At 34.9% G+C, this 20,511-nt stretch overlaps 1 protein-coding gene across 2 annotated transcripts in view; it reads left to right on the forward strand.

Annotated features, from left to right (window-relative positions):
- The window catches only part of HECTD2 (HECT domain E3 ubiquitin protein ligase 2), a 33,786-nt gene that overhangs the window by 5,395 nt on the left and 7,880 nt on the right, over positions 1-20,511 (forward strand). Inside the window, exons 2-15 of one of the 2 annotated variants that reach the window (XM_032191300.1) lie at positions 72-201; positions 3,105-3,243; positions 5,711-5,813; positions 6,695-6,784; positions 7,361-7,425; positions 8,223-8,268; positions 9,358-9,467; positions 10,864-11,012; positions 12,322-12,445; positions 14,345-14,441; positions 15,363-15,470; positions 16,498-16,630; positions 18,496-18,584; positions 19,965-20,123. In XM_032191300.1, the coding sequence (XP_032047191.1) occupies positions 72-201; positions 3,105-3,243; positions 5,711-5,813; positions 6,695-6,784; positions 7,361-7,425; positions 8,223-8,268; positions 9,358-9,467; positions 10,864-11,012; positions 12,322-12,445; positions 14,345-14,441; positions 15,363-15,470; positions 16,498-16,630; positions 18,496-18,584; positions 19,965-20,123 (1,542 nt within the window). Of the gene's footprint in view, positions 1-71; positions 202-3,104; positions 3,244-5,710; positions 5,814-6,694; positions 6,785-7,360; positions 7,426-8,222; positions 8,269-9,357; positions 9,468-10,863; positions 11,013-12,321; positions 12,446-13,552; positions 13,667-14,344; positions 14,442-15,362; positions 15,471-16,497; positions 16,631-18,495; positions 18,585-19,964; positions 20,124-20,511 lie in introns of those variants that run through there. The other variant, XR_004253480.1, reaches the window with a different exon arrangement.

A 20,511-nucleotide genomic window follows, 5' to 3' on the forward strand; every position in this document is an offset into this window, starting at 1 on the left:
TACCCCATGAGTAAGATTACTCTTGCAGGAATGTATTAGCCTTTTATAGCACACTGTCATCTTAATTGCAGGGGTTGGAAAGAGGAGCGAAAAATCAGTTTTCTACTTTCAGCAATTTCATCACAACTATCAACCAAAAGAAAGAAGGCACCGGAAACAGAAATTCACCTACGCAACTTGTTATACCTAACATCAAAAATGGTAAGAGAATAAAAGCCTTGTGTTACTTAGCTACCAATCTAAGAAGGTGCTCAGTGTTCCACCAATATTTCTATTGTGATAGTGCCAGAAAACTTAGAAATCTGGATTTCATTAGATTACATTGTCCTGTACATGGTATACTCAGTAATATATATCCTCGGTAGAGGTCATGTCTTAGAGACAAGTTAGATAAGAAGAGCAAATGGACCTGAAGGATAAGTTTTAAAGAAAGATACAGATTCAGAAGTCCATTTCCAGATACTGCTTGTCGTAACTCCAGTCAGACAGTAGATTTCTCTAGAATCTGACAGAATTTTGTAGAGATTTTTTCTAAATGGGAGGGATGGCAGCGATGAGGCATGCATAGGGCTTTTAAGGGAGACTTGCTGAGAGTCCCTGCTTTTCAGTGAAAATGAAAGCCAGTGATAACAAAACTCACAGGCAAAGAATGGTAAATTCTGAAGAACTTTAAAGGTGAGAGGGAATGTTGTTGTGATATGAGGTAAAGCTAATTGATGGAAAGTTTTCAAGTGGAGCTGTGTATTCAGTATGATAGGCTAGAATCATGAAGGCTGATAAATAGTATAAGTTAGAAAAAAAACTGTGGACAGGTAATGTAAATTTCAGATTTGTAGAGAAAAAAGTGGCTTATAATGTGCAGGACTGGTTTCCTTAAAAAAAAAAATCTATATTCTTGCTAGCTGTTCTGAAAATGTAAAATGGAAGATCTTTTTTTTTCGTAACTTTGCTCATGGAGTAAGGAGGTGCCTACTTTTAAAAACAAAAATGCAGGGGAAAAAAATCACTCAAACACAAAGGACAGTTATGTGTAAATGAGAGCTCGAATAGGATTTTTTCTTTTGCTCAAGTCGCTTTGTACTACACAAAGGAAATGAAGATGACTGGAGATGACCACTGAAGGCTTCTCCCACTGTTGTATGGAAGAATTTGAGGTATTGCATATTTTAACTTACCAAGGTTAAAGTAGAAGTGGTGTACTTGAGGACAGAACTCGGGGTAAGGCAAAAAGAAAATGCTGCAAAGCTGGAGAGAGCTCTGCTCATTCTTTGAAAGTATAGTAAGACCTCATTAATAAAGCCGGAAGAACCACCTTCAGGTGGTCATTTCTCTCACCTATATATTTAAGAAAAATCTTCATATGTAAACAATTGCACTATTGTTGGAGTCTGAAAGATTTCAGAGAAATAAAAAGTTTTTCTTAAACATTTTTCTCTAAAAACTTAAGTTAACATTTTTCTCTAAAGCTGCAAGTGACAGCTTGTCAGTATTAACTACACAACTTCGAAGCTTTTTAACTGAAACGTGCATTAAGCTGTTTCATGGACTACTAGATAATGTGTGTTTCATATATGAGAATTCTTAATTGTTTCCTGTCCAATTTCATCTGAATAGTTGCTTAATACAATCTTAGATTATGATATGAAAGTCTGCTGCTAACTAAAATTTAGGACAATGTAAAATTAAATCTAATCTTGTGCCAGGCAATGTGGAAAATGCAATAAGCTTTTACAGAATTCATGTTACTTCTTGCATCCAACAAGAATGGTGAACTCAAACACAAGTCTTTCTTGAAATGCCCCTGGATCTTGCTGCACATGATACTGTCCTGGCTGTAATTAATGTTACACTAGTACTTAATTTTTAATTTTCATCATCCTAATGTATGGCAATATTTATTATAGTCATGGATATGTTCTTGAAATTGAGAGCTCAATGTCTAAAATTGAGCAGGCGTTCTAGTAGTCTGTGTTAGTCAATTTTTTCTTGTATCAACAAGATTTTCCTCCTCAGTTTTTGATCATTTCCTAAGCAGTCATGCACTGCTGAGTCTTTTTACTTAATGTAACTGGGCAAACAGCCAGAAGTGATTATTTTTTCTTGTCTTGTAATACTGGATTATTGATGTTTATAAACTCAGCACATAAAGTTTCAAGTTTGTCCTGAATGGAATTCATCTGACAGATCTTAATGAATATATTTGAATCTCACACAGGCAAATAATTCTATTTACAAATAAACTGGAATTATGGCAAAGCATACAGAAGTTGACAGTATTTATTAAACATATTATTAAAACTCAGTTTTAGTATATCTAATTTAAGCAGTGTATTTCAAAGCAAACTGCATCACTGACAGGGTGCAAGTTACTAAGTTTAACACCTGCAGCTTCAATTCACTGTAAAGAGAAACGGCTTCTGTCAGCTGCTGTCTCTTCTACAGATGCAGAGAATATTTTCCTCATCTCAGTGTATTCAGCTGCTTATAATTCAATGTTTAATCCATCCAAAATTGAGAAGACAGATCAAGAGTTAACTTAAAATTACTTGCCTTGGAGCAGAAAAATAATACATAGTCTTAGTTTCTTTTAAGTTAGTTCATCTGCATAAGCAGAGTGCTTACATCGTGGTATTGTTGGGGCACCTTGGCTTGAATTAGTATGTCCACTTTTTTTTTATTGCTGCTCTTGTCTTTAAATTGTTTTAAGTTTCGGCTGTGAGATTGGACAAGGTTAAACATCAGAGCCATAACTGGGGATGGAGAACAGCCCTGATCTATAGTCTGCTGATAAATGTTAGCTGAGTTAAATCACAATGACAGCTTCTCTATCATTATCGTGAGGTAGAAGAACCTGCCTTTGTGTTTTGGGGATTTTATTAGCATATATTTCCCTGATGTGATAAGTGAAGAAGGCAGGAGAGTAGTGATACTACTATTGTATTTAATTCAAAAATAAAAATTAAAAAAAAAAAAATCAGTGTAGGCTTTGGAGTTTTTTCCTAGTTCCTGTACATCTATATTTTACTAGCTGAATGTTCATTTATATGATTGCATTGTGTTTATTGTTCTTTGCATCTTTTTTTTTTTTTTTTTTTTTTAATAAGTGAGAGATCTACCACCTATTTGTCTCGATGTTAGACAAAAGCAACGAATCTCTATTGACACGCTACCCCAAGAACTGAAAGCACCCATTCCTCCTGAACCTTCCCTTCCTATCCGAACCAAAACTGTGAAAGATTTCCAGTAAGTTGCACTGGTATTTCTAAAAGCATACTTTCTTTGGACTTTTTTTGTCCTAATTCGTACATCTGATTTTTCTTAACCTCAAATGAGTTACGTTCAGTTCAATAAGACAATCTCACAGTAGTAGTCGTTACTTTGTTGTCATGGTGTGATTGGTAAATCTATTACTGTGAAAATTATCAAAAGAGTTTCTCTAACTTGACATTTGTTGTTCTGTTCAATAAACAGCAAAGCTTATATTTCAGAGTTTCTGACGTTCAGTGGATGTTTGGTTTTAGAACAAGTACGTACGGCTTACTTTAGGCTGGAAGTGTGTTGCTTGAGTTTGTTTTTCTTTTAATATCCTTGAGTATTTTACTGGTAGAGAAATATTGGTCAGGAAATGGGGAGGAATATTCCTAGGAAGAAGCCTGATCTATCTCCTTTTTTTGAATAGATCTATCTATTTTTGAATAGATAGATGGGGAAAAAAAAAAATCAAAGTTGCTTCCAAAGACACAAGCATAGACTTTTGTCGTAGTTCCACTCAAGTAGGCAGCCGAGCTCCACCATAGCCACTCTCTCACTCCCCCTCCTCAAAGAGGAACGGGGAGAAAATACGATGAAAAGGGCTCAAAGGTTGAGATAAGGACAAGAAGATCACGCAGTAATTATTGTAACGGGCAAAACAGACTCGGCGTAGGGAGATAGTAAGATTTATTGCTTATTACTAACAAGCTAGAGAAGTGAGAAATAAAGGAAAGAAACCAAAAGCACCTTCCCCCCCCATCCACCCTCTTCCACCTCCTCCCCCCAAGCAGCGCAGGGGAACGGGGGAATGGGGGTTATAGTCAGTCTGTAGCGCTTCTCTGCCGCTCCTTCTCGATCACTCTTGTCCCCTGTGCTTTGGGGTCCCACCCATGGGATGCAGTCCTTGATGAACTGATCCGGCGTGGGCTTCCCACAGGCAGCAGCTCTTCCAGAACTGCTCCAGATATGGGTCCGTACCACGGGGTCCATCCCTCAGGAGCAAACTGCTCCAACCTGGCTCCCCTACGGGCAGCAGCTCCTGCCAGGTCACCTGCTCCTGTGTGGGCTCCTCTCCATGGCCTACAGGTCCGGCCTGGAATCTGCTCCAGAAGGGGTTTTCCACAGGCCACAGCCTCCATTGGTGCAGGGCCACCTGCTCCACGGTGGTCTCCTCCATGGGCTGCAGCATGGAACCCTGCTCCACCGTGGTACTCCATGGGCTGCAGGGGGACATCCTGCTTCACCATGGTCCTCACCACAGGCCGCAGGGGACTTTTGCTCCGGTGCCTGGAGCACCTCTCCCCCTCCTCCTTCATTGACCTTGGCATCTACAAGGCTGTTCCTCACTCCTCTCACTCTCCCAGCTGTTGTGTGGCGCAGCGTTTTTTTTCCCTGTCTTAAATATGTTCTCACAGAGGCGCAAAACAACATCGCTTATTCTCTTGGCTCTGGTCAGCAGTGGGGCCCTTACCAAACATGGGGCAGCTTCTAGATCCTTCTCACAGAAGCCACCCCTATGGCCCCCTGCTACCAAAACCTTGCCACATAAACCCACTACAACTTTTCATTGCTCTTTTCCATGTTTGAAGTCTTGTGCATTCAGTGAGGAGAAGGAATGCTTTTTGATTATTCAGTGTGTTTATTTGGTGGAATACCCCTATTCAGGTGTTCTGAAGAGCTGAAATTGTTACCATATTCAGATTTTTGTATGTATTGACTTCTGTCTAATTATACAACTATCAAGAGTTTCATTCTTTCAAGTAAAGTATTAAAAAGTCTGTAGTGTTTTTGGTTTGTCCCATTGATAATTTCTTTGTGCTAGATATTAACTTTATTTTTATGACAGAGGAAGCAATCTGGAATTTGTATTGCCAGCATTATAGTTCACTAAGATAAAATTTGCTTTAAGTATTCTTTAAAATGTCTAACATTGGACAAAACAGGAACTTGCTTTACAAGGTCAATACTTAAAAGGATTTCAAGGGTAAATCCAGATTTTCTTGTCAAATAATGTGCATAGTCACATACAAAGATTAAGGATTATTTGAAAAATGGAAAGATAAATAACGTTTGTTACAGTAATAATGAAATTGACTTGTTTAGGAGCCTGTGTACTTAAATGAATAAATTAGTCTCAGAAATCTTATCATGTCAGTGTTTCTAAAACATAATTCTGTTCTACTAATGATTTGTCTTAGCATACTGAACTGTGACACCATGAATTAACATTTTGAATAAGACATTGCTCAAGTATATCAAACACAAACTATGCTTTTGTTCTCTTGTAATGCCATGATCGTATAATGACAAGGAAGATGTTAGATACTGATATTATACTTGTCTGTCTTTTAAATGTGCTTAGTGAGGAAAGCTTGGAGTTATAGCACAGTCTAAAGTCTAAGTGGCTGGGAAGATTTAGCCCTTGTTATTACCTGTCTTTTTAATGCGTTCTCTCTAGGGATGATATAGAAAAGTCAAAGTCATCAGGAGACTGGAAAGCTGTACATGATTTTTATTCTACAACATTTGATTCTTTCCTGGAGATAAATGCTGCATTTAAGGTAGAAAATAATTCATAATATTACTTAGTAGTTACCGTGATTTGGATCCTCAAAGCATTTAGATGCACATCAGTTAAAGGCTTGCAACTAGTTGCTCAAACCCACTAGGATTGTTTTATTATGATCTTACCTGCCTTTGGTACACAATGTGTTATGGCATTGATTTATTTATTCCAGTTTAAGGAACAGTATTTCAAGTCTAAGGTACTATATGTAAGGTACGTTCTACACAAATTACAGTTTAAAAATATTCAAGTTGATGCAGCTAATAGGCAAACCTGGAAACAGAAATTCCCCGTCCTTTAAAAAAAAAAAAAAAAAAGTGATATGCATTCAAGTAGTATTGCTGCTCTGTTATGTTGGCATATTCAGTGTTCCTTGGGCAAGATCATATATTTGTGAAAAGTTTCTGAATATAAGCTAAATTAATATTTCTTTCTTACTACAGAGCAAGATGTGCTTTTGATGTTTAATACGAACCTAAGCAAAATAACCTGCGACACTTAGTTACGTAATGAATATTGAATGGTTGTAACTTCATTCTTGAATGAATCGATCATCTCGTGATCGATTTACACCAAAGATAGAAGATGAACATTCTGTGCAATTTATTATTTGAGACCCTCTACATTTTAAAATAGAACAATTAGGTAATGGAGTTATGTGAATAATGTTAAAGTGTAAGATAAATGTTCTTTAGTTTCATCTTTCACACATTAATAAAAGTGCCTTAGAGTCTTATGTTTTGATAAGGAAAATAAATATATATATATCTGTATGTGTTTTGTTTAAAAGTGCTGATAAACTTTTATTTTGAAAGACATGTCAAATACTCGAAACATTTCAAAACCAAAATGTCTCGTTTATTATCTAACTTGCAGAAAGATACCAATTCTGCATTTAATACCATTGAGGACTCTGGAATCGATGCAAAATTTGTGAATGTTGTCTATGATGCCTTATTGAATACTGTAAGTAGAAAAAAAGAATTCATGTTTGATAATCTATCATTTCATCAAGTAAACTTTCTGAGAAGCAGTTTATACCAAAAGTATTTCTCAGATACGTATGATTTCTGAAGAATGTCTCCAAACATACTTGAAATTGTCCTGTGAGGATTGCCGTAAAGTCATGAAAATTGCTCTAGTAAAAGACAACAAAATTCTTGCTAGTATTAATGCGGTTCATCCTGTGGTAGATCTCAAAGAGTGCTTGGAAGAGAAGACACCAGTGTGGTGGGACACTGCGTGATGAGAGAGATGGAAAATGTGAGGATGGGAGTAGTAAAAAGTAGATACTGTGTCTAGTAAATGCAAGTCAGGAGTAGCGTAGAAATAATCTGTACGGCTTTTAAGTTGTTTGAAGTTTTGAAAGCCATGGTAGATACAACTTCAGGCCTCACCTAATAGCCTCTGAGGAAAGATATAGTCAAAGATTTCTTAGCTGGCTTGAATCACAGGCAAAACAAACTTGCCTTTTTGTACACTCTTATACCAAGCATGTATAATTTGATCAGATATGATTTTTCCCTGCTCCTTTTTCCATAGCCTCAAGATGTTCAGAAATCAGTCCTAAAGGGAATAATTAATGGTCTGCTACAAGAATGGAAAGGGTAAGGATAACCAATGTTTGCGTTGCTGTTCCAACGCTTACTTAGAACTGGTATACTTCCTATATTTTACTCTATTGTTTTAGCCAAAGAAATAAAATGTTCTCTTAAAACTTAACTTGACTCATAACTTGTCTCCTTTTGTCAGGCAAATCTAATGAGACTTAGCTTGAGCTCTGTAAGCTGACATTGAACCTCTGAGAAGCAGATCTAGCCATATATCCCCGCAGAAAATCTCAGCTGCTTGTTGCCAGGGCAGTCTTTCAGGAATCCCAACTGTGAGATGAATTAGGGAATTTATCCAGAGTAAAAGATATTCCTTCTGACCCTAACGATTATATAAGTTTTAACTTATATAATTTCTTGACTCAAAGTTTGCTTTGTAATATCATTATACCATGTAGTATCAATATCATGTTTCAGCAGCACTGAAAGGGCAGTACAGCATGCAGAAATGATTATCCAGGAGGCATGGAGAGGACAAGATCTTAGCAAGAAGTAATAGAAGTGAGAATGTAGCATACTTAGTATGATTCAAAAAGAGATGTAGCAAGAGACAGCCCTTTGTTGCAACTCATCCTTAACCCTACCTGTGGCTAGTGCTTTCTCTACTTTTTTTCTTCTACCTTTAGAGAGTAGTCAGAATCTTTGAAACTGTCCTTTCAGTGATGATCCTGAATATGGTATTCAACACGTATTGACAAAACAAAGTTAAATCCTAGGGTGTCTGATATCCTAACTATTGATGTGTATATATATTGTATACATACAGCATTTCCAATACATTCATTGATTTGTAGGCCGCGAACAAAAGATGATCTTAGAGCATACTGTATACTTCTACAGGTAAGAAAAATACAGTATTTTTAGTTAAGTACATGTCTACTTAATTTATAATCTATAAACCAGTATACTATGCAAACAAGATACTTAGTATAACTGATAAATTTCACATTTAATTTCCTATCATGAGATTGTATTAACATATGGAAGAAGTGTAGGGTATGCATGATGGGAACAAGAGTTTAATGGCAGAGTTGATGGGGGTAAGATTGCATACATTAAACCCATGAACTGAGAACACAGGCATGCAATTGTTTCCTATCACTTAGTATTGAAAGAGCAAATGTTGTAGACAGTTATTTCCTACTTATTGTCAGATCTCCTTTATTGCTATGTTGCAACAATGATCTTTCCCAAAAGTTTCAATATATGCACTTTTTGGTATTACAGTAACTTTCACTAGTATTGCAGTTTATCCAGCAGTCTCCCTCCAATCTATCTTATGACTCCATTGTCTGATTTCTGTCTACATTAACTGATTACCTTTCCTACTAAAATTGATGAGCATTTGTAGCAAATTCCCCCTTTAAGCTTTGCTAGTGCAGATGACACCTCTCCACATGAGAGAATCTTCTGCTGTTACTTGAAAGATCAGATAGTAATTCAGTTTTTGAAGACAACAGCTTTCTTCTCTGGGGTGGCACGTTAGCTGTGAATTATGAGGAATCATTCTACAGAAAAGTGGGAGTGTGTGGACTCGTAAGAGGGAAAATAAGGAGTGCGTGGAAAGACTGGAGAATCCTTATTACTGAGATTGAAAGCTCATCATGTGGAGTGTAATTTATGTGCTATACAGTAAATGATAATCCAGAAAAAATATATTGAATACTGCCTTTGTTACCTGTGGGCTTTCTTTTGAAACACAAAAAAAAAAAAAAAAAATCCATACTTGTGCATTATAGAAGATGCAGATTTTTCATTTGAATAGAAGTTGCAAATCATTTTTTCGTAGTTTTTACCACTGTCACAGCAATTTTCTGAATTATTTTCCTGCGTAATTGTATTGACAACAACAAACATAAGAAACAGTCGTAATGACGTTTTCCCTTTATGCAGTTTGTTAACCTAACACATTTTTTTAATCTTTTTCAGAATCCTCAATTTAGTAACACTTCTACTTATGTCATCTATGCTCACTTGCTAAGACAGATAGCAGCCTTAACAGAAGCTGACCATCATTTCCTAGTGCACTGGTCTAAAAAGTAAAAAAAACAATAAAAAAAAATAAAATTAAAAATTCAATTTTTAGGATTACAATTGTTACTGTATTTCCATGGATGTTGACTGTTTTATATTATATATAAATTATATGAAAGTTGACTACAGAGATTGTTTTGTTGTTTTCAAAGTACATTTGGACATAGTACACGAAGTGATACTGATTTATAGATGCAAACTGTATATAATGTATAAAAATGATTATGCAAAAAAGCTTTGATTGCAAAATAAGCTAAATTATTTTTACATAACTTATGCAAAAAATGTAAAATTTTTAGATACATGCCTAGATAATGATATCGATATAAACATCTTTATGGTCTTCCTTTAAATAAAGGTGTTTCTTGCATTATTTCCAAAAGATACTGTAGCTTTGCTGTATTACATGAAAACCACAAATAAAATTAAGTCCATGCTGATAGCGTAATAGAGATGGTGACAGAATGTAGTTAAAGCATTAGATTTTAATTACTTGAAATAATTCTAATAACATCTAGCTATTAGTCATGTGGGGGTAACTGCCAAAAAAAGTGTTTTTTGAAGTTTGTATGCAGGTTGCCTTCCTTATAATGACTGCACCAAAAGTTCAATTTCGGGTTTTTGGGAAAAAAAAAAAAAAAAAGTTTGTGTATGTTCACAATTCCCTGTCTCTTAGGGAAACTCTTAATTAAGGACTTTCTTCTCTGCAAGGATGAAAATTATATACATATATTTCTCCCCCTGAAATATGTCCAGATTTGCTTAATACTGTGTTACTTTATTATTTCATTTGAATCAGTATTTACAAACCAGATGAACCCTTTTGGTTAAGGATGCAAAAGGCATATTGATGTTCTTATTCTTAAAATAAGTATTAGAATTTTTGAAACATTGAAATAGAAGAGCTTTTATTTGCAAAATGATGCTTTAATAAATCTACTCATGTATTATATCTACACGTATTTTTGCTGTATTACAAAAGTTGTGCAGCACATAACTTTATATGTGCACTTGTCACAAGTGTATGAAGTATTTTCCACTATTCATTCAATAGGGCTAAGTATCTCAAAATCAAAAATTGAGACTTCCTCAGTATTCAGATTGTGGAGTGAAAGAGAGAGGGGATGTTTATTTTTTGTTTACTTCTGTTTATTAAAGTCAAGAACAAGTGATGATTCTTTTGTAAATTTTTTAAAGATACAGACATTAAAAAGTGTATTTAAATGCAGAGCGTTGCTGCATGCCAGTATTTAAAAGCATGGTTCTTCGAACTTAATCTTTGGAACTTAGTTTTTAAAATGGGACAGCATGTTCTTCAGCAAATAGTATTGAAATCTGATAATATAGGCTTCTGTTTGAACAGCGATCACATGAGAGTAACTGTAGCTTGTTTCTTTTTAGGATTTCACAGAAGAGGTTCAAGCAAGTGGTGGACAGGTTACTGCAATTTATTTCTTTGCGCCTGTTTCCTGCAAAACCTGAAGAATTTCCACCCATGATGAAATGTACCTGGTGGATTCCATCAGCAACCAAAGTCTTGGCATTATTTAGTAGGTTTTTTCCTTAAATTGTGTATGCATGTAGATGTATATGTATATATACTTGCATTTTGTATGTGTATGCATGTACACATATGGGAGCAGAGGAGGGTGGTTTATCTCTCTCTCCACTTACAGTGGAAATGGACATTGGTAGTAACACAGTACAAACTACAGTATAATAGAGTGCCAAAAAACAGTAAGCAGGAAAAAAAGTCTATTGGCAAGACCTCATACTTGCTTTTTACTAGAGGATAATTGCTATGCATCATTTTCCTGTAATAAAAACAGATCATTAGAAGAAAAATCCACAGAGGTAACCAATAGTAAAGGTTTCCCTTAGATTTATAAAAATCTTTTAAACGTGCAATTGCTACAATTTCTTCTGTAAGTGGTTTAGCTTCACAGATTTTTTTTAGGATCTAGGTATCTTAAGCAATGTGTATTCCTCCTAAGTTCAAAACTACAGCATAGAAAAAGTAAATCCCTGTCCAGCTCAACACAGAGCACAGCAAATTTGACCATTGTAAATGCAGTCTTTCTCCTCTCCCAATCACCAATAGTTCAGTGGTTAGAGCATCTACTATAGAAACGGAAGACCTAAGGACAGTACCCTTTTCTTGAGGGGTAGAAAGCCCTTCTTTGCTTCATGCTTCCTAGGAGAAAATGAAACCATCAAGTGAAAGTTAAGATTGGAATGAGGATGTTTTCATTTCTCTGGCTACTTAAAATAACTTCTGTATAAAAGAACTCTGCACAGCCCTCCCTATACAGTGGCACAGTTTAGACATACAAGTTCAGTTGTATCCTAGAACATGATTCTTCTCTTGTGTTCTGTAGTCACCTGTGAAAGAGTTGCTAGTTCATTAATTCTGCACATATTCCTCTGGGAAAAGGGATTTTAAATCATTCAGAATAGACCACCTGATATGAAGGTGTCTAAGAAATCTATCAAACTGGTTTTCATTGACTTCAGAAGAATATATCATTCTTTGTCTATGAAACTTTAAATTAGTGTATGTCATTAGGTGGGATACAGTCAGATACTGTAGCGTAATTGCTCTTGAGGTCAGAAATATATCAAGTTTATTTTACCATAGTTGGGCTGATCTGGGAAATTACTATTTTTAAAAGCTATTAATATGATGCAGTAAGTTGTTATGTTACACTTGTAATTCTGTAGCTAACACTCTGACAAAGTTATTAGTAGCCCATTTGTCATCTTTTCTGTCATCTTTTTCTTTTACTGCTGCTCAGAATGCTTAGAAAACATGTGCATAATCCAGGCAATACTTTGAAAGACTACTGTATTTTTTTGTAGATGCTGCAAATAGTCTGATTAGCCCCCCTATTATTTCATATATGGATTTCTATAATTCTACACTTGATCACATTGATCTTATGGAAGAATATCATAACTGGCAATGTTATGGAAATTCTCACAGGTAAGGAAAAATTGGCTGTTTCTTATCATGTATTATTTTAAAGCACCACATCTGTGTGTGTGCATAGCCACACTAAATGTATTTTACTGGAAAAAACATAATATAGCTACTGTTTGCAGAAACTGTGTGGATATGATGTCAACTAATAAATCTCATTCTACCTTTGCAAACTGGACAGAAGAATAAAATCCAGATCATAACATTAGTTTATTATGTATTGGTGTAGATTCAGTGATGTGTTAATTGTATCTTAGCGTGAACATATTTTAACTTCTAACACATTCATAGAAAGTGGCGCAGTGTGCATACTTAACACTTATTGATGGTATCAAAATATTCTGTTTGTGGGTCTGATCATATTTGCTCCAGTAAAATCAGTCATATTCACTTCTTTTACATGAAACTTAAACCTTTACAGGCTCAAGGCAGCCACAAGTATGATCTAGAAATGTGGAGAAATAGGCATTAAATCTTCCTGTTAAGTTTTAAAATCTGATTGGGAAGGAGGAGGGGAAAAAAAAAAAAAAAAGAAAAAGACATGATAGCAATAAATGCACAGTAGTCTTTGAGTAGTCTCAAAGCATTGGAATCTGTATACTGCTGAGCTTCAGATTTTTTTTTTTTGATTTTTTTTTTTTTTGCATGGGCACCATCTGGCTGCTTTGGCACCCACATCCAAACTTATAAAAGGGCTGTGAGATTTCCACCTGCTCCAGTTCTTTTCAGCTAGCTGGGACATGGGGTATATATCAAAACAAAGTTTGTGTGATACATAGCTTTGGAAGTAATGCAGACTAGCTGTATTATTCTTAAAATATGTTTAGTTCTTGTACTGTGTGAGAGCCATATTTTTTTCCCAATTTTACGGCCTATAAATCTGTATTGTTTAACTTTAAAATTATAATAATAAAAAAAATAATTCAAGGCTCTATGCTTAGTATTAAGTAGGACCAGTATGAATAAGTCCCAGCTTACTTTGCACATAAAGTATTTTGAAATACACAGTTCTTCCAAATAAGTTGACACTGCTTGGTAAAACATTTTGTGTTAGGATTTCCAGCAGATCAACTGAGAATCTTTTTTCCTCATTTTCTTTCTTTCCTAAAGACATTAGAATCCGGAGCTCCTCGCAGGCAGGATTCAGGGTGCACATGTAGAGTCTGGATTCAAGATGCACACAGAGTCTGAAGCTCCGGGTGTCTTAGTATGAACTTCTGCTAGGTGATGCATGAGCTAATCAACAAAAAACTTACTGAAGTAACCAAGTAAAGTAAATCTTTTACCGTAATGATTTCTGAAGGTTTTCAAAATTGTTAGTAATATTTGACTGCAGTGGAATGTAGCTGTAATCTGATATTTTAGAAGTCCCGAGCATTTGTAGCCCTGGCTTAAATCAGACGAATCTGTAGAAAATCAGTATTTTGTGAAAATCAGAGCAGAAAATAAGGCAAAACAGAAATACTTCTGTGTACTAATGAATGCTATACTGAGATAACTGTTTAGTTTGTATTAAATAATATATTCTTACTTTAATTCAGTGTAGCAATTAAAATTTAGTATTTAAAGCAGAAAACACTTCTTGCCATCTATTATTGAAGATTGCTTTTTATTACGTCTATAGGTGATAAACATAATAGTATATTCAGGATATGTATTATTCTATTGCTAAGTAGAATTTCTAGTAGTATTTATAACTAAACAATTTGAGTTCTACTGAATTGATTATCTATGTATACAATGAAAAAACAAAAACCCCGGCAGCTATTTCCAAATCAATGTCAGCAGAGGGAAGGTAGTTACTGAACTGTAATGTAAAAATTCTCTCCTCTTCTCTTAAGAAAGTACTATGCTAGTTGCTAAAAATGAAATTTTATCTTTTTTTTTTCTCTTGTCATTCAGGTTTTCTTTCTGTCAATATCCATTTATTATTTCTATAGCAGCAAAAAAGGTTATTATTCAAAGGGATTCAGAACAACAGATGATAAGTATTGCACGAGTAAGTCATTTCATGATAAATGGTTGTGTCTAATAAATTGGTATCTTATCAGTTTTTCTTAGGTAAATATTCCATACAGCCTTTCATCACAACTTGTGATATATTGGCCTATCCTGAAAAAAAGAACTCGAGCCATTTTTCTATTACTAGCCTACTAATGTCCATGCAGGATTCTCTCAATATTTATTTATTTTTTATTTTAATATGCTTTGTTTTAAGATGCTTACAAACATCAGCGTCATGGAGAAAGTTACAGTAAATGTGTTGTTGGCTTTTGTGTTTTGTGTTGTTTTTTTTTGACTTCTGGAGAAACCAGATCAACATAACTGTGTTTGATAAGAAACCAGCATGTTAAATTGACTAGGTAATTAAGGAAGAAAGAATTTTGGTCTCTTTCGTATTTCATTCCATGAAGATGTGATGTTGTGGAAGACCAAAACATAACAAATCACAGAAGAGGTACTGCTTCTAGGCAACCTATTGCTTTTTGAAAGAGATTTTGTCTGCCTCTATTGGTGATAACTTTCTTCAGGTGCTAGGAGTTACTGTTTTCCTCAGTGCTCGATGTGGCAGCACCACTTAATCTGTTCATTGTTTGCTAGATGTATGTTGTGAATAGCTAAGTGAAGCATCAGACAGCCTCTGGAATCTTGTGGTTGTTTTTAACTATTTTGGGAGTTTAAAAGTTTGCCATGCAATTGCCACCTGCTTGTTATATATCCTGATAATTTCACATAGTGTGAATGATGTTTGCAGTCAAAAAGAAATGACATTCCTCTGTATCTCTTAGCAAATACTGAAGCATCTGTTGTATCAGGGTAATTTAATGCAAGATACTAAGGACTTCTTAAACTTAATAAGTGTGGTACTTTGTTTTTTAAATGAAGATGTGACATGTATGATGTTTTTTCATTCGAATAGCAAAGCCTTGTGGATAAAGTCTCTCGCAGACAGAAACCTGACATGAATATGTTGTTCCTAAATGTGAAAGTGAGGAGGACGCACCTTGTTAGTGATTCACTTGATGAGGTATTAAAAACGTAGTTCAGTGATGTGTTGCTGCAAAATAGCAATTTCATTTAGATTTGATAAATCATATTTAAATATTCCTGTGCTAAGATAGGGAATACATATATCTATAATACAAAATAAAAGAAACTGAGTTACTTTTTCACAGTAGCAGTGCTGCAGATAATATTTGCAGCTGATCAGAATATAATATATGCAGATGATCAGAACTTTATTTTCTGTTCTTATACTTTTCCATAGTTAAGTTCCTAATGAAGATGCATGCTTGCATACCACGTGGTGTGTGTGTGTGTTTGCAATTTTTGTCTTAAGAGTAAAGTGCATAATTATCAGATTATGTAGGATCTAGTTCCATGATAAGGAGCACAAATAATGACTAATCATCTAGTCACTAGATGAGTTTGTTCTGTTCTAATTCCCAGAATACTTTTTATTCTTTTCCTTCACTAGCTTCTCTATCTTAAAACAATTATTATAGGCTTTCTTTTCTTAACTTCTTATCATAATTTTAACTGATTCCTCATTCTTGAATGTAATTTTTCCTTTTTTAGAATTGAGAGACAGATGTGTACATTGAAGTAGGCGATTCTTCAGTATCCACATAAACTTGTTAATTATTATTTAATGAAATCTAGTTCCCCACTGCTTCTCAACACTAAAAACATCCTGATAGTATTGAAAAAGAAGTCCAAATATTGAAAACAAAACAAGACCAAATAAGTTCTGATTGTTTATGTGCGGAAAACATAAGTTTAAACTTTTTTTTTTTTGCCTAGATTAAAGCCTGTTTTAGCTTCTTTTTCTAAGACAGAAGAACTCAGTGGTGATACTGCTGTCTCTCAGGCATTGTAGTATTTTTATTTACCACGTTGAGATAACCAAGAACAACTTAGAGTTTCACCTACTAGTGGGAGGTGATGCAATAAACAAAGCAAGAGTGGTATACAAAGAGATTTGTTCTTTATGACTGGAAGCACTGATAATATGTTAAATGTTCTCTATTTTTCCCCATCCTATTTTGTAATAGCTAGCAAGGAAGAGGGCAGATTTGAAAAAGAAGTTGAAAGTCACATTTGTAGGAGAAGCTGGTCTTGATATGGGTGGCCTGACAAAAGAATGGTTTCTTCTTCTGATTCGTCAGATTTTTCACCCAGACTATGGTGAGTTTAAATACAATTTGAAAATCTGTTGATTTTAAAATATCAAAACAGTTATGGATAAGAATTCTTCGTTAATCCAGTATTAGACCACTTACTTGTTGATGTTAAATAAATAAAAGCAGGCAAGTTAAAACTGTCATAAATATAGATGGGAAGACCTTTTGGCATAGATGACAGCAGAAGAGAGTGGGAAGTTCTGAAAAGCTTGGAAGGTCTTGGCTTTTGGCAGGGAGTTTCAAGTGTTGGTGAAACATTGACATTTCATTTCAGTGGTATAACAATTAGTGAACAAATCTCTGATCAATGGAAAGGTTTGGAATTAAAAGTGGGATTCAGCTTTTTAATACTTAAATCACGCTAAATCTTGTTTCAGAAACTGGAGGCTCAATGGGTTTGGTTTGTTAGTATCCTCATGTTAGTGAGCATGCTGAGTAGAAAGTATGGGGGGATTCAAGACTAGCAGTTGATTTTTCTTGAAGTTTTTCCCCTGATGTATCTGCTGTGTTGCAGTGTTTCCAGCTCAACCCAGAGACTCAGTTGCCTGCCCCATGTGTATTACAATGCATTCTTTGTCTCAGTGTGGGTAACTAGTAAATGGGGTTTGAGACCTATTTTGCTCCAGTGTCACTGCCATCTTTCAGTCCTTAAATGCAAATATTCAACTGCTTCTGGTGAAGGCCTTGTCTAAACTTTTTGTTATGCGTTCCTCATTGGACCAAATTTCAAAAAAGAAAGATAGATCTTTTGGGAGAAAATCTTTGTAGTAAAAAACGGCACATCTGAAGGCAGAGTTCTGTCTCTGTTTCCATAAAGACCATATATCCCTGAGACATCAGTTGGAGTTTTTTTTGTTTTGTTTTAATTCAAAGAAGTTTGATTTTCATTTAAATAATTTATTCCCCAGCTTTATCTTCAAACCCAAATGAGATGAGCAATTACATACACGACATCCTTAGAACTGTTCAGGGCTCTGGTTTCTATGCTGGCTGTGAAAACAATATTAAACTATCAGTGTATTCAATTCCAACAAATTAAAAGCAGTCATTGCATTTTATTTAATGTAGTTATGCATTGATAAAGTGGATTTCACTGTTAGTGCACTCTCAATCTAGAGTGTAACTGTCTTGCTTCTCAGAGAAATAAATGCATCTTGCCTAGGCATCTTAAAGCTGTTATGTGGCTTTCATTGTGTAGGTTTTTACCTTCTTTTACTCTTTAAAATGGTATGTTTTGTATCTGAAGCAAATAGCAGTCAAACGACATTACAGTCATGATTTTGGTAGGATCTAGCTTTTTACTTAGACCAGCAGGTGGCTTTTTTAGTGTGTTTGTGTTTTTTTTAATCTTCTTTAAAATACTTTTTGGACAGATTAATATGAAACAAAGTTTATGGTATTTGTGTTGTGGGATTCATGCCAATGTTTTTAAAGATTGTCATCTGCTATTGGTATAGAAAAGTAGGAAGAGATGGGCTTACATTGCAGCAATAAAATAGTTGATCAGACAGATATGTTTTTTGGCTGTACAGGTTAGGAAGTACAGTGGCGAAGCAGAATGCATAGAAACCACGTAGAATATCCACAAGTGGAGGTGCTTATTTAAGAATGCAGTACATGGCCAGGGCTGATGGGCTTAGTCCTGCTTCAGGGCTGGAACTGCTCTTGTTGGCCTTTGCCCAAGGATCTGTTGCATAGGGCCTTGCTGCAGAAGGGATGACACAGAACTGAGAACCAGCCTGGAGATCTGCACTTTTAGAAGCACTTAAAGATGCGTGTGTAAGAAAAAAAAAAAAAAAAAAAGAATGGTTTTGTGTGACCTTTTATTAAAGATAAGGGTTGGTGAAGTGCAACTTACCTCTTCTACAGGTATGTTCACGTACCACAAGGACTCACGTTGCCATTGGTTCAGCAGCTTTAAGTGTGATAACTATTCTGAATTCCGACTGGTTGGAGCTGTATCCTTTTATGTCCTCATGACAGTGCTAAACAAGCAGCGATTTAATTACAGCGACAAAATAAGGCAGGAAGATCTAATCAGAATTCATCCTGATGTATGTACAAGTGTGTTGAATTTTAAATGTGTAAAGAAAAAGCCATTCAAGGAAGCAGCCTAAAAAAAATGGAAGAAAATGATTGATATAGATACATGGTACATTTTACAGTCAGAAAATAGTACAATTAAGATTGCACATGCAACGTTTTTTGTATGTAAGTTGTAATTTTTATATACTTCCGGGTTCCATTCAGTAAATAAAAACATAAATGAGCCTGGGTGCATTAATATTTTAAGTTACTATTGATCAGTATGTGGCTTCTTTTTAGCCTTATGGCATAAGACGTTTTCCTAGGTTTTCTGATGTGCTAATTTATGAAGTCCTCATGCGTGCAGTTAATGATAATACATGCTTATAAATCCACTAAGATGAGGTGATGATGCCCCCATTTTACTAGTGGGAAGCTGAATCATGAACTGGATTCTTCTAATTTTTGGTATTAATTTCAAATTTGTACTATGAAGTGTTAGTTCGGGTAACTGTCATTGTGGCTGTTTATGCCTTCTTTAAACAACTTAAGGACACGGAAGGCATTTTCTCAGATAGTCCTCAATAGCTTTATGTGACAGTTTGCTAAGGATAACGTACCTGCTATGAAATGAACAAATGATGAGGTGCAGTACATAAAATTTAAGCTATTCAGTATTACTTAATATGAGTATGGTAGGCTGTAATAGCGAGTCTGGTAGTAACAAGCACAAGCCTAAGAGGAGGAATCTGTTTCTTATATTTACATATGTCTTTTTAAGCTTGAATGATAGCCTGCTCTATTCTATCCCCATCTACTTTGCCCGGACTCTAGACCTGTGTATCACCAGGTGTACCTAAGTGTGCTAGCAGATAAGCTGTAGTGCCAGTGCAGGTTAGTAATAACGCTTTTAGATGTATTTCAAATAAAATTTTCTATACTGAGTGTTCTTTGGAATTTGGGGATTAAAAATAAAGTTTTCTTTAAAAAAAAAAAAAAAAGAAAAAAACATTTTTCATAACAATACATTAGAACAATTTATTCAGGAAATGCTGGTATAGAATATGATGGAGATTTTCAAGTGTTCTGGCAGTATGCCTCATTTGACCATTTGAACTATTGCTTAATTGTAACACAAAATTGTGTTAAAAATAATGCCAGTCCAAAATAAATTTAAATTACTTCAGTTTTAGTATGTTAGAATATGCTAGAGTATGCTCAGTTAAAATTTTAAATATTTTTTCCAAGTTACCTAAAATGTTAACTATAATGAAAATGTGTGGTTTTTTGCCTTTAACATCTGACCCATATAGCTTATGGGACTTGCTGTCTATAATAGCATCACCTTGGATATTCGTTTCCCACCTTGTTGTTACAAGAAATTGTTGAGTCCTCCTATTGTTCCATGTGATCATAACACACTTGTAGGCATCTGTGATGTTACATTGGATGACTTGTTTCAGATTATGCCTGTAAGTATTGTTTTTTAGATGCTAAATTGGTGACTTAGAACCTGTTCTATTTATATTTAATGCTTGGGAGGCATTATTATCTATTAATTACCTATTGATTATCTGTTTCTATTTAATGCTTTGAAACAGTCTGGAATTCTTACAAACACCCTTTTTTAGCACCAGCTGATACAGTCTCTATTTTTGCTGCCAAAAACATAAATACTCCTTGTGTTGCAAGTATTGCAGAATTTTTATAGGTGTTCTGGAAGTTAGAATAGCAACATTTGATATGTTCTAGATACCCTTTCCATAGTAAAAGGAAAAAATTTAAATTTATGATTAAAAAAAAAAAAAGGCACTTCTAATATGCTGATTAAGTGGTGTACGTTTTGAAGATGCAGCCGTT

The sequence above is a fragment of the Aythya fuligula genome, chromosome 7 (assembly GCF_009819795.1).
Source record: "Aythya fuligula isolate bAytFul2 chromosome 7, bAytFul2.pri, whole genome shotgun sequence".
Taxonomy (NCBI): domain Eukaryota; kingdom Metazoa; phylum Chordata; class Aves; order Anseriformes; family Anatidae; genus Aythya; species Aythya fuligula.